This window comes from Jaculus jaculus, chromosome 6 (assembly GCF_020740685.1).
Source record: "Jaculus jaculus isolate mJacJac1 chromosome 6, mJacJac1.mat.Y.cur, whole genome shotgun sequence".
In the NCBI taxonomy this organism is placed as follows: Eukaryota; Metazoa; Chordata; class Mammalia; order Rodentia; family Dipodidae; genus Jaculus; species Jaculus jaculus.
Window position 1 is genome coordinate 154,944,222 of NC_059107.1, and position 13,345 is coordinate 154,957,566.

At 61.3% G+C, this 13,345-nt stretch overlaps 1 protein-coding gene across 10 annotated transcripts in view; it reads right to left on the minus strand.

Annotated features, from left to right (window-relative positions):
• Positions 1-910: 910 nt before the first annotated feature.
• Positions 911-13,345, minus strand: part of Elfn2 (extracellular leucine rich repeat and fibronectin type III domain containing 2) — a 50,704-nt gene continuing 38,269 nt past the window's right edge. For 7 of the 10 annotated variants that reach the window (XM_045153680.1, XM_045153674.1, XM_045153676.1 and 4 more), the window contains one exon: positions 911-3,862. In XM_045153680.1, the coding sequence (XP_045009615.1) occupies positions 980-3,445 (2,466 nt within the window). In that variant the 5' untranslated portion in view covers positions 3,446-3,862 and the 3' untranslated portion in view covers positions 911-979. Of the gene's footprint in view, positions 3,863-4,324; positions 4,391-10,099; positions 10,121-10,932; positions 11,149-13,345 lie in introns of those variants that run through there. The other 3 variants (XM_004650284.2, XM_045153682.1, XM_045153681.1) reach the window with 3 other exon arrangements.

Below are 13,345 nucleotides of genomic sequence, written 5' to 3' on the forward strand. Positions count from 1 at the left end.
GGGGATGCAGATAGGAGCCCCCGCCCCCACATTCCACCCTACCTCCAACTGGCCCCAGACCTTGTCATTCACTGTCGCCCTTCTGGGATGGTGAGGACTCAGACCCAGAGACTGGGGGTTAGGGCGTGGGGGCCTGCACCTGAGATGGCAGGGGGAGCTGGCCGGCCCGCCACCTCGTCCCCAGGCAGCTCCCAGGGCTACTTGGAAGACTTGATGCCACCACTTGCCTCCCCCCTTTTCTGGTCAGCAGGACTCTCGTCACTCCTGGCCACCCAGGGTTAGGGACCGCGGGCCCCTCCCTCTGCTGGTCTCCACTGGCTTTCTAGAGAGGAAGAGTACCTGCCTGCTCCTCAGTCCCTCAACCTCCCGGAGACCACACCTTTGGAAGGGGTGATGGGCAGATTGGGCCGGACTCTGGGGAGTGGCCGGGCGACACAGGACCAGGAAGCCTGCTGCTGGGGTCGCTCCTTCCTCCCTCGGAGCCATCCATCAAGTCGGAGGAGGGGAGAGGTATGGAATCTCCAAGGGACCTGTCCCCCAGCTTGTCCTTGCCCTGGAGGCCCTTCGGTCCCGTGTCTACCCCAGTCTCCTTTGCCCCCAAATCTACCCCAGTCCCAGGCCCCACACCCTCTCTGGCCTCCGTGCCCCGGCCCTGACCCCAGCAGAGTCCCTTGGGCAGCACAGTAAAGACTTCAGGTTGTAAACTTTAAGGAAAAAAAAATGTCTTTGTTTTCCTGTCCGTTATTGTCGGTGTTGGTAGCTTCACAGTCAGGTGGTGGTCAAGTGTGTGCGTGGGTGCGTGCGTGCGGGTATGCGTGTGCGTCCACTCCTCGGCCTCGGCCCCTGGGCCTGTGTCCCCCACCCCAGCCCCCCCGGGGCCCCGGCCGCCCCAGGGGACCTGTCCCCCTTAGTGCCCCAGCCCCTCCCCTTCACCTCGCCCGGGGGCAGAGTGGAGGGGGGAGAGGAGAGGGTCAGAGGGTCACAGCTTCTGCTGGGCTGAGACCCCCTTCCAGTAATCAAGGATGTCATGGAGATCCTCGTCCTTGGCGAACTGGACTTTCTTGCGCAGGGCGTGGCCGGCGGCCACGTACACCTCCTCGCGGTGGTGCTTCTTGTAGGGCCGGAAGCGCTCCCAGATCTTGTGCGCGCTCTCCGAGGAGCACTCGGGGCTGGAGGAGTACCCGGAGTAGTAATGTCTGGGGGACAGCTGCGAATAGGTGGAGTCGCGCTTGGAGCGGGTCAGCGGCTTGAGGAAGGACACCCGCTGGCTCAGGCTGTCCGCGCCCTCCTCGTAGTAGAGGGCGGGGAAGCTGTGCCGGTGCTCGCTGCACTGGTAGGCCGGCTTCACCTCCAGGTGGTGGATGCCACCCCCGCCGCCGCTGCCCCCGCCGCTGCCCGCGGGCACCAGCGGGAGCCGGTCCAGGGGGCTGTTGAGAGGGCTGCCCTTCTCGATGTACTTGGAGTCGCCCTTGGCCAGCCCCGCCGTGGTCGGGTGGTCGGGCACGTCCAGGCTGAACACCTTGGCGCTCTTGATGGAGCCGCTGGACGAGACGCTGCAGGTCTTGCGGGTCACGGCGGCATCAGCGCTCAGCTGGCGCTGGAGCGGGTGGTGAGAGCTGTCCTTGTAGGGCGGTGACAGGAAGCTGGGCCGTTCGAGCACCCCCCCGGAGGTGGTGGCCGAGGAGGCGGAAGCAGCGGCAGGGAGAGACTGGCACTCGAAGGCCAGCTCAGGGTCCCCACTGCCGCTGCCACCCCCCAGGAAAGAGGCGGAGTCCAACTTGAGGGCGTCGATGCAGTTGTTGATGATCTGGTTGACTTTGTCCACTTCTTTGGCGATGGTGGAGATCTCAGCGGCCGAGCCCTGGCCATTCTCAAGGTCCGGGAGGTCGTCCTCAGGCCGGGCCAGGCCGTCCCCTGCGGCACCTGTGCGCACTTCGATATAGTTGCCTTTGGTGGCCACCTTGGGAGTGTCCAGCCCAGCCTCCAGCCCCTTAGAGGTGGGCAGCTTCTCCCCAATCATGGAGGGGATGGAGGACATGCGGGCCACGGGCAGCACGGGCGGCTCGCCCAGCTTCTGAGCGGCGTGCACGATGGAGCCAGCGTCCACATCGGCCCCATAGCGCATCTCCAGAATGGTCTTCTTAACGTTGACTGACTTCTGCTTCTCCTCCTGCATCCGCCGCTTGCGCAGACAGTAGTAGACGGCGCCCAGGACGATGACCATGCCAAAGAGACAGCCCAGAATAGTCATGATGTAGTGCGTGGTGGTGGAGGTGCTGGGCGCCAGGTCGCCCGGCACAGGGTCCCGCGTGGTGAAGGTCAGGCAGGTGTGGTTAAAGCGGCGGCTGTTGCGCAGAGAGGTCACGCAGAAAGTGTACTCGGTGTGTGCGCGCAGCTTGTCCAGCGTCACGATCTCCTTCTTGTTTTTCAGAGTCATGACGTCAGAAAAGTAGCTGTTGTTATATTGCACCAGCACGTACATCTTGCTGTAGGGGTGCGGGATGATGACCACAAGGGTGGCCGAGGTGAAAGTGACCTGGTGCAGCTTGATGGCAGGTCCCGCGGACGCATCCGTGGTGGACGAGGCTGGTGGTTCGACCGAGAGGATTTCATCCGGGCTGAAGCCCGAGTTCTCATCAGACTCCCTCTGGGAGTCCGTTGAGTAGGGCGTAGGGTGGCTCACGGGCCGGGAGGGCATCGAGCCATTGCGGCACTTGGCCTGCAGGACGGTAATGGCATTGAGGCTGTGGTAGGGCCGGGGCACCAGCAACGGGTAGCCAGCAAACTCCCTCGGCGACTCGCACTGCAAGCGATCATAGTTCTTGGTGACGTTGTTGAAGACCACCAGCCAGGCGAGGAAACCGAAGAGGTCGCACTCGCAGTTGAAGGGGTTGCCAGCCAGCTCGCACACCATCAGGCTGGAGAGGCTGGCGAAAGTGGCGCCATCGAGGCGGCTGAGGCGGTTGGAGGACAGGTCGATGCTGATGAGGCTCGGGCACTCGGAGAAGGCGCTGGGCGTCACCACCTCGATGAGGTTGTGCTGGACGAAAAGGAACTGCAGGCGGCTCATGCCGCGCAGCATGCCCTCCGTCAGGTTGCTGAGCCTGTTGTAGCCCAGCTGCAGGACCTGCAGGCTCGTCTGGCCCAGGAACGCGCCGTCCTCGATGTAGGAGATCTCGTTCTTGGTGAGGTTGAGATCCGTGAGGTTCCCGAAGCGGTTGAGCGAGGAGTAGAGCACGGCCTTCAGCTTGTTCTCGTTGAGCCTCAGGTCATGCACCGTGCTGTTGATGTGCTGCGGGATGGTCTCGTAGGGCGGCTGGTTCTGGCTGCAGATGGCCAGCCACACGTAGCCCTTGTCCCCCTCGATGAGCCAGCAGTCGGCACGCACGGCGCCCGGCTGGCACACGCACAGCAGCGCCGCGGCACACAGCCCCAGGCGCAGCATGGCGCCCGCCTCCGCCCCTCGCAGGCCAGGCTGGGGAGAGGGGCTCAAGCACGCACGGGATCTAGTGGCCAGTGGCTAGGGCTGGCAGCACAGTCCTCTTTGGGGCCGCCACCATCTTGGGGGCGACCCCTCCCAGCACTGGGACCCCAGTTAATCTGGGCACAGCCAGTACCCAAGGCTGGGGGCTCCCCGGAGGGGGACCACAAGCAGACACTGGGCCTATGTAGCTCTTGTTTCTACTGAGGCGATTCACAGGCTCCCCAGGCCTTGACTTCTTCCTCCTCCTCCTCCTCCTCCTCTTCTTTCTTGGATTCTGGGCTCAGGGCTTCAGACGACTCCCACTGGAGCTGGGAGGGCAGCACTGGGGGGTTCGCAAAAGAGATGGGGACAGGAAGAGGCTCATCTGTCACCTGGTTCCTGAAAGGCAGCACCGAGAGAGGGTGACGAATCAGTGACAGGGCCCTGATCAGGCTAAAGCCCAGGCCCCACCCCCACTCCTCTCCCACACCTTTCAGGGAACCTCTGGGCCAGCGAGCACCCAGGGTCCCTAAAGGAGGAGAGGGCTGGGGAGTGTGCAGATAGGGAGGAGGGAACTGGGGAAGAGTTGCACTGGGGGTAGGGGCAGTTCGGGCACTGAGGTAGAGAAGGGAGACTGGAGACTGTCGGTGGGCACACGTGCACGGATGCCCTTCCATGCACACCCAGCACAGTGTCCGCACCCAGCTGCTGGCCTGAACAAAGCCTGCATGCCCATAGGGAGCGGAGCTTCCATGGCATGCATGCAGGGCAGGGACACACACACACACATGCACGCACACACGCACGCACACGCACGCGCGCACACACACACACACACACACACACACACACGCAACCTACCATCTGTGTGCATCACAGGTCCATACACTCAAGTGAGCGCCCTGAATCCGGATAAGAATTAAGAAGCCCAGCAAAATGCCTTTTTCCCCGCGCCCAAAGATAAATAATTCATTTGTTGTGTAACGCTCTTGTTCCAAAAATAATTCCCTTGTCTCAGCTTCCATGGGGGAGGGGAGCAGAGCATGGCGGCAGTGGGTCCCCTCCTACACAGGGAGATGCAGGAGCCGGGGTCTCCACAGGGGAAGATGTGGGGAGAGCAGCGGGGAAGAGGTAAGGACTTCAAATCCACTCCCCGGCAGCATCTCCCCGGAGCATCTTCTAGAAGAGCACCCTGGTCCCACAGGGGGCTCTAGAACAGCATAGCTGAGGCCCTGCATCCGCCTCCCTGGCTGGAGAGTCAGGGTTAAGGCTCCTCAGACACTGAGAGTCCAACAGAGCCGGGAGCCAAGAGGCTGAGACCCCATTCGCCCATCCTGACTACTGTCTTTGAGTCACATGTACCTCTGTAAAGTGAGAACCACGTTCCTTCCCAGGTCTTGTGATAGGGAAATAGCAAGGCGCTCATGCTGCCCAACCAGAGGCAAAGAGACTTAGGGAGGAGCAGACAATCCTGGTCCACAGCCCACGGCCCAGCCAACCCCCATCTCACTTTTCCAGTAAGGAAAACCGAGTCCCAAGCCTAGACAAGGCTTGGCCAAATTCCTTGCAAGCTGGGCACAGCCGGACGGTTCATTTCACACCCTGTGCCCTGGACCCCAAGACAGCTCTGCCCTGGCAGGAGCCCAGGAGAGTGGGAAAAATCCATCTGGGGCCAAAGAGTCCACAGGTGCTCTCTCTTACTCCCTCTCTTTTCCCGCTCCTCCCCCAGGGAAATGCTGGGAGAGAAGACACTTGGAAAATTGTTCACTGTTCATGTTATGCTGAAGCTGATTTCCAACACTGAGCCCCAGAGGCAGACCATGCAGGGCAGCAGGGGCAGAAACCCAAAGGAAGCCCTGGGTGGCAGCACTGCCAGAGGAGGCGGCAGGTGACAAGAGTCCTGCCTGGGTCACAGGCTGACACTGTGGCAGGGTGGAGACCTCAAAGCCAGCCGTCATGCTCCCCCTGCCCCGCTACAGGGCCAGCGTGGGCATCACAAGGCTGCTGGGAAGCTGCCAGTATGTCTGCCCTCTGCTGTGCCTTACAGAGGTCTCGAAGCTGGAGAGACTTTGGCTCCTGTGAAGCATGGCCCCCGGGAGACCCCTGGTCAGTCCTATCCCACTCTGAGCCTCAGTTTCCCCTCCCACAGGTAGCCAGGTTACACCGGAGGGGGCTGCTGTGTCCTCCAGCCCACCGGGAGCCTGCCTGTCAGTGCAGTGAGCCTTGGGGGTGCAGGGAATGCGGTCTCGCCTCGATCTGGGAATGGCTGGAGACTACATCCGTATGCAGGTGCGCACACAGGTGTGTGGCTGGCTCAATGTGCAGATGCAAAGGGGTGCTGATGTGTGCAAGGAGACGGTGTGCAAGCAGGTGCATAAGCACACGTGTGTGCACAGTATGTGTGCAACTATAGTCAAACAGGAATACAAGCTGGCGTGTGGCGAGGTGGCAGGCGTGTGTGGCAGGAGAGCATCCCCCCCCATGCTGCTTAAGCGCATGTGTGAGCCGCATATACACACGTAGATGCACACACACTGCACTCCCTCCACCCTCACCTCAGGTCACAGCCACTTAACCAAGTCCCTCAGCCAAGGCCAGGCGTCTGTATGCAGAACTGGCTGGAGCCTTAGAGGGCCAGGGCCAGGCGGAGGGTGGAGGGATGAGAGCGGTGCTGGTCTTGCCCCAGCCCTGCCCTTTTCTTCCCAGAACAGATGCCTGCAGTACCCCCCAAACACTCAAGGTGACCTTGCGGCCACCTTCTCTTGAAATATCTGGTCCCTGGGACAGCTTGGGCCGGGGCCCAGTTTTCACCCTATGACGCAGAGCAAATGGGGAGGCGGCTCCCATCACCCCGTCCCGTGTGCGCCAACCACCCTGTCCCTATCCTGGGCTGCCTGCCCACCACCCGTTGAGGCCTGATGCAGCCAGGGAGGGGACAGGGAGGCCGCAGAGGCACTGACAAGCAGCCCTTGCCCCCCCCCCGCCCGCTGCTGACCCACTCAGGTGCAGGTGTGTATGGGGTGAGGGGTCAGTGTGGGTTGAATCAGCCTGGGGCCGAGGGTCCCGGGGTTCAAACAGGCAAGGTCACCTTCCCTTCCTCATGTGGACAGCAAAGCAGGGAGATGGGAAGAAACTAATGGGATCATCTGAGCCTGAGGACTAACCACAGGCAGAGAGGTGACAGGCGTGGAGGAAGGGGTCAACAAGGGAATGCAGGTCTCTGCTACGCACCCTCAGGGCCAGGGAGACAGACGCGACAGGGTCTGGCTGAGCCCTGAAATTCGGGGTACGCAGGGTATGTGGGATAGCACCCCTCCCCCAGGCTGCTTCAGCACATGTGTGCACCTCATATACACACGTGTATGCTCATACAAGACTTCAGCCATACACTGCACCCTCCACCCTCACCCCAGGTCACAGCCACTTAACCAAGTCCCTTAGCCAAGCCCAGGCCGTCTGTATGCAGAACTGGCTGGCGCCATAGAGGGCCAGGGCCAGACAGAGGGATGGGAAGGGGTTAAGGGAGGGATGTGCCAGAGGAAGGCACCAGGGCTGCAGGACCACAATAGCGCACAGTCCCCAGGGTGGCCTGGAAGCCATGCAGCCAAGCAAGGAAGCCGGCGGGAAGCAAGGGACACATTCCAGACCAGGACGACGGCGGCAAAGAGCAGTGTGGCCCCAGCTACAGGCTATGTGATGTCCCTTCCCCCTGGACATCTTGGACAGAGAAGAGGAAGAACCAGTGACACCAACAGACACAGGCTGGGTGGGGGGCGGGGGGCTCAGTCAGGGTTGGGCAGGGACGGGGACCATCGGAGCCGCCCGGACTCATGTCTCTGCCTGCGCAGTGCTTCTCCAGTGGTCAGGGTCACCCAGCTGCAGCCAGGCCCCTGTCACTGGCACTAGGAGGTTGCAGAGCCCCTGAGCTAGAGAGATGAGCCTCCCACAGAAGAAGAAACCAAGGCCAAGACAGTGGAGAGCACGTGGCCGGGATCACGGGCCAAGCCAGGCATAGGTAAGGGTCAGGTCCCGGGGCGCAGGGATGATCCCAATGTGCCAAGCCCAAGTCCTCAATGGCGCCCCCCACCCCTGCAGTGCAAGTACTGAGCTGGGCTCCCATGCGTGGAGTAAGGGGGTTCCCAGGGAGGGCAGTCTCGGGCTTGGTGGTGTGTGCTCAGTGTGGGTTCTGTCAGGATCCATCCACAGCCCTTACCACCGGGGATTGGGGTGCCCCAGGCTCAGAGTCACATCTCCAGGCCCCACAGCAGACTGACTGCTAAAGTCAGCCAAAGGGGCATCCGGATCCCACCCCTGACTCGCCCCTGCCCGGGTGTGCAGGGGCGAGGGCCCAGACCCAGAAGAAAGGTGAGACAAGGCAAGGCTGGCCTGTGTGGGACCCGGCTGCAGGTGGACTGGGCTCAGGGTGTGGGCGTGGAGGTCAGCAACGGACATATGGAACTGACCTACTCCTGAGACCACAGGTGGGGCTGAACCACTGCCCCAGCCTCAGTTTCCCTCTTGTATGGTAAGAAGAGTGCCAGCCAGGGTTCCCACAATACAGCAGGCTGTGCAGCCAGAAGACACCTGGTCCCGCACGGGCATCCTCAGCTGTTCTGCCCTGCGACACCGGTCAGAGGGGCTCAAGGGACGGGGATGGGGCAGAGGGGGGTGGCACACCTGGGTTCTGGGTTTCCAGGAGCAGGAAATGAGGTTCTGCAGGGAAATCTCCCTTGCAGCAGATCATCAGCCCTGGCACAGGCTCCTCGCTAGACCCGGCTGGCCGAGGTTCACCCTGAGTACCCTTGTCACAACCCGCGTCAGTGCCACCACCCAGGACAGGGGAAAGAGGACTCCCCAGGCCCAGCCAGAGCTCTCGGGTCTAGCGACAGCCCAGGGCCAAGTCAGCTACCACCTGACCCAGAGGGGCAAAGCTTACCAGCCCTCAGGGCTGAGGCTCAGGCCTGGGGACTGGGCACTGAGTCACACTGCTGCCCCCCAACTCCCCCACGCCTTCCAGAGGCTCCTAGAACAAGACGCTCTAGACCCCCACCCTGCCTTTGTGAAGTGGGACATTATAGGGTCACCAATGCACTACTTTTTGGTAAATGAACCATTTGGATTAAAGGGAAAGGGACAAAAACATGAAGAATGGAGGCAAAAGATTCTGGGATCAAATACATAAGCAAGTTAAAAAATAACCTTTGCTGGACTCCAGTCTCCTAACCTCAGTTACAGGGGGCCTATCCAGTGGCTGGTTTGTTATCTGATATAATCCTTTTTTTTTTTTTTTTTTTAGCCCAGGCTGACCTGGAATTCACTATGTCGTCTCAGGGTGGCCTTGAACTCACGGTGAGCTTCCTATGTCTGCCTCCTGAGTGCTTTTTATTTTTTTAAATCAACCTTAGGTGGCTAGTGCCTCACCAGCTCAGGGGAGGGGAGGCAATGGCTCTCTGGTGGGTTTCCTGTCTCTTGTGAAGGCCCCTCCTTTCCTGTTGGAGGGAACTGACCGATCCCTGACCCCCAAGAGCTAACTCCTCCGTCAGGAACTTGCTCCAGGCCAGCCCCAGGCCTGCCCTCACCTCAGGACCTCTGCACAAAGATAGTCTCTGCCCAGAACATGCTTCCTCCATGTCTCTTCAGCCCACTGTCTCCCCGCGTTCAGATCTGCTTCTGTTCAAGTGCCCCCGACTTTCTCTGACACCAAATCTGACAGAGCTCCCTTGTCACTCACTCTGGCTTTTGTCCCCTCAGGAGGCTAGCTGGCATCTGGCCACCCACTCCCCTACTGCACCCAGCAGAGCAGTGCAGAAGGGCCGTAGTTTGTTTGACAGACCCACCCCAGTGCCCACCGCCGGCCCCTGGGTCTATGGTGTCTGGGAGAGCTCAGAGAAAGAGAGAGAGACCGGACCCTCCCATCTGTGGGGGCACCGGAAGTCAGAGGGAGGAGCCCACCACTAACAGGTGCTCACCAGCTGCACTGAGTCTTCCCTCTTTTGGCCTCACGACCCCCTAATGCTTCTCATTGTAAAGACAAGGAAACCGAGCCAGAGAGATGCAGTGTTCTGCTCATGGCCGCACAGCACCCCGGCCCGGCCCACGCACCCAGAACCACCAGGCTTCGCTGAGTGTCGGCGGTGACCCCGTCCCACAGCTTTTGCATACGCCCAGCCTAGAGCTCTTGGCACTTGCCAGAAGCTATGCCCTCTCCCTCCTCTCCCCGGGCCACTGCCCACTGCCTCCCGCCCTGTGTCCAGCTAGCTCTAGGTACCTCCACAGTGGACTTCAGCATCAGGACCCTCAGAGTCTGAGCCGTGACTGGCACCAGGGGCCGCTCGCCTCCCTCAGCTTGGCTTAGTGCTTCTGTTAATGTACGCCAGCATTAGCCTCACCCTGTCCTAGATGTCACCCGAGCCCCCGGGCCCCTCATGTACACTGTCAGGAAACCCAACGACCTCAGAATGTCCTGGGCAGCGGGGGGGGGGGGGGAGGGGGGCGCCCATGTTGGTCTCACCCGAGGTGCTGGGTTTTGTCCACCCCATTCAATCACGTCTCATTAGTCTCAGCCCACATGGCAGCTGCTCTGCATCCCCAGGGAGCTGGCCTCTGCCCTGGCTGCCTCCACACCCCTGGCCACACCTTGTCACCGGGGGATGACAGCAGGCCTCAGCGGCAATGCTGCTGGTTCCTCCACGCCTGCTCTGGACCCAGCACTGTCTCAGCCTCTAAGAAGACCCAACCTCCCCCACGCAACCGCAGAGGCCAGGGCTGGGCCTCGGAGCCTGGACTCAGAGCCCCGCGCTTTGCCTAGAGCCAGGAAAGGGCTTGGGCTTCTGGGCAGAGCCTAAGCTCCCATGGGCAGGGCCTCAGCCGCTTCAGTTGCATGCATCTGCTCCGGGGCAGAGAAACCATGGGCGGCTGTGATGGGGCACACCAGAGTCCTTCTTCTCTGGGCCTCAGTTTCCCCATCTGTTTAGAGAACAGCAGTGTCCATTAGTCTTCTTGGGTCTGTCGGGGGCTGTCTCAAGGCCTCTGTCCCTGCCCACCCTGAGCTCACAGGGGTCCCTCTTGTTTAATCTCCCCTGTTCCCAGGGCATCACCGCTCTCCCTACCCGAGTCATGCCCAAAGCCTCCAGGAAGCCACATGCAGGAAGTCGGGAATCTCTAGGTGGGTCAACCCTGGGCCCGTGGGCAGCTCTGCACTCGCTGGTCTAGCCTGGCCCATGCACTGCTCCCGCCCCAGCCCACCTCCACCAGGCAGCCCACCACAGGGCGACTGTGGAGGGAACGTCCACCCTGGTGCCACCCCACGTCACCTCCTGGCCTTCCCGGAATCCTCCAGGTTATTATTCAGGGACCTGCTTCCCCTCCTCCCCTCCCCTGCTGGCCTCTCCTCCCCAGGATCCCGCCTCCCCCCCCTCTGACTCTTCCTCCCCCACCTGGCTCAGCAGCAGCCCCTGGGCGCTACTCACCGGTCTCCTCGGGACCCGCTCTTGCACCGCGCCTGCGCGCACGCTGCCTCTGCCTCTGCCTGCACGGCCTCCTCTCATCCATTCAATAAACATTTATGGAACACCTACTATGTGCCAGGCACCGGCTAGGCCCGCCCTCCCGGCTCTGTCTGCAGGGCCCCCAAGGCTGCATGTTTCCCTGCCTCCCAACATCCTCGGGGCCATCCCAGGGCAAGGGAGCCCCCCACCCCCACCCCAACCCCCAGGAGGGAAAGGCAGAGAGGCCCCACGTTGGAGCGTGTAACCCACTCAGGCCGCTGAGCCTGGCAGGAAGGGCAGGTGGGCCTGTGAGCTTCCTGTATCAAGTCCTGAACGCTTTAAGCCTCCGAGCCAGTTCTGTCCTTATTCTTCACAGACAGCAGACTGAGGCCTCCCAGCTGCTGTGCTATTTCCTCCTCGGTCCCCCCCCCCAACCCCACCCCGGGGGCTCCACAAGACGCCGGGGACGCTGCTCCATCTGATCAATAGTTAAACTTTCTTTTCAGCCAGTTGGCCATGTTGGGAGCTTTTACTTTAAACATCCCCATTCCTTGGACCTACTGGCACCGCTGGTCAACGGGGCAGCAGTAGGTCTCCACACCACGGGACAGAGCATGGAGTGCCATCCACTCTGGCCTGGGTTGCCCTGACCCCTGGGCACTACAGTTTATGAGGCCAGCAAGATAAGAGAGCTCCCCAAGCGGGGGCAGTTAGACTCTCCGCTTGCTACGAGGAGCCATGAGTAGGCCAGCCCGCCCCACTCCCGGCCTGCACGGGGCCCCTGCCTCCATCCCTACCCTTCGGCCCTGCCCTGACACAGATCTAGGTCTTGGAGCTCTAGGGCACTAACAGTGGGGGTCTGTCGTTTTGGGAAGCCTCTGATCTACAGCGCTTTGATGAGTCTGGGCACGGGGGTGTCCATTCTCCAGGGCTGTAAGATGCCCTGGCAGCCTCGCCTTCAGGGGAGACCCCACAGAGTCTCCCAGATCTTCCTCCCACCTAAGGGGCCTCTGGGTCACATTTGAGGCTCACACTGGCTTTGCAGCCTGAGCCTCCTGTCCTCTTGGCTGGCCTCTGCTTCAGGCATGAGCAAAGCCTGTGCCACGGGGCTCTGGGGTCCTGGAGCAGCCCCAAGCTCCCACCTCTCCCCCACAGACTTCAGGGTGCCCTCACACAGCTCGTGCCTCCCACCCACCTCTTCCAGGCCCCAGCACCCAGGGCAGGGGCCCAGAGGCCTCAAACTGGGTTTAGCATCCCTCTCAAGACCAAGCCCACAGACTGTCTGCCTCTTCCCTCCCTACCTCCAAGCAGGTGGTCACAAGGGGTCTTCGTGGATGCCACCCTGGATGGTCTGAAACGCCCTCTCCTGGCCCTGAGGGTTATCTAGTTTGGGTGGGGGAGACAGGGAGTCCAGGCTAAAGGCTGCCTCCAAGGCCGCAGGGGGCCTGCAGCTGCAGTCCAGAGGACAAGGAGGCTCTGTCCACACCCAGGGCTGATGCTGGGCCCCGGAAACAGCACGTTGGGGGTGGGGGGGCACCCGTGACTAGACTGACTGCTGCCCAGGCAGAACCGTGGTAGCGCCTGCGAAGATGGCCAGTCCCTGGGGACCGGCTGACCCTTAGGCTCTCCTAGAAGGCCAGGGGCATGCTCAGCTGTCACCCAGGCTGTTCAATGATCTCCCCCTCTCCTGAGCCTGTTTCCTGTTCTGCAGAATGAGTCAGGAAGGGCACTGGCTACGAGAACAGCTAGGGAGCAGGGCCTGGCACATAGTAACTGCTCAATAAAGTTAGCTGCTGCAGAACGTTCTGGAGCCAAGCTCCAGGGGCGCAGCACAGACTGGCTGGCAAGCAGCGGCCCCCTCCCGCCTCCCGCCCGTTCCCCCCCCCACCCCCGCAAGCTCTGCCATGCTAACCCTGACGAGGGCAGAGGCTGAGGCCTGGCCCCTGCCCAGGTCTTCCCTTTGATCCTGAGATCGGTGCAGCCCTCACAGGACTCCTCCCACCCCTAGCCTCAGCCTGTTTCCAGCCTCGGTTTCTCTCCCATTGCCAAAGCACAATGGCTGTTATAATTAACGGATTATCTCAGCACACAGCTGTGGTCCTCTGAAAATTAGGTGGAGTAGCAAGATCCTGATGTATGGTAATTTCCTTTCATCTCTCTCCCTCCCGCCCGCCCTTCAGCCCTGTGATGCATGCAAAATGTTTTCCCTCCTTTCCGAACTCCTTTCTCTTCTTCCTCCTCTCCTCTTCCTGGCACTGGGCTAAGGTTCTGGCCTTCCCTGACCCTCCAGAGCCCCTCCTGCCACCTGTGACTTCTGACAGCCCTTACCCTGATGCCCTCCTCTCAGAAATACTGCCACCCCGCCCTTGGGCCACCCGCCTCTCCTTCCCGGCTC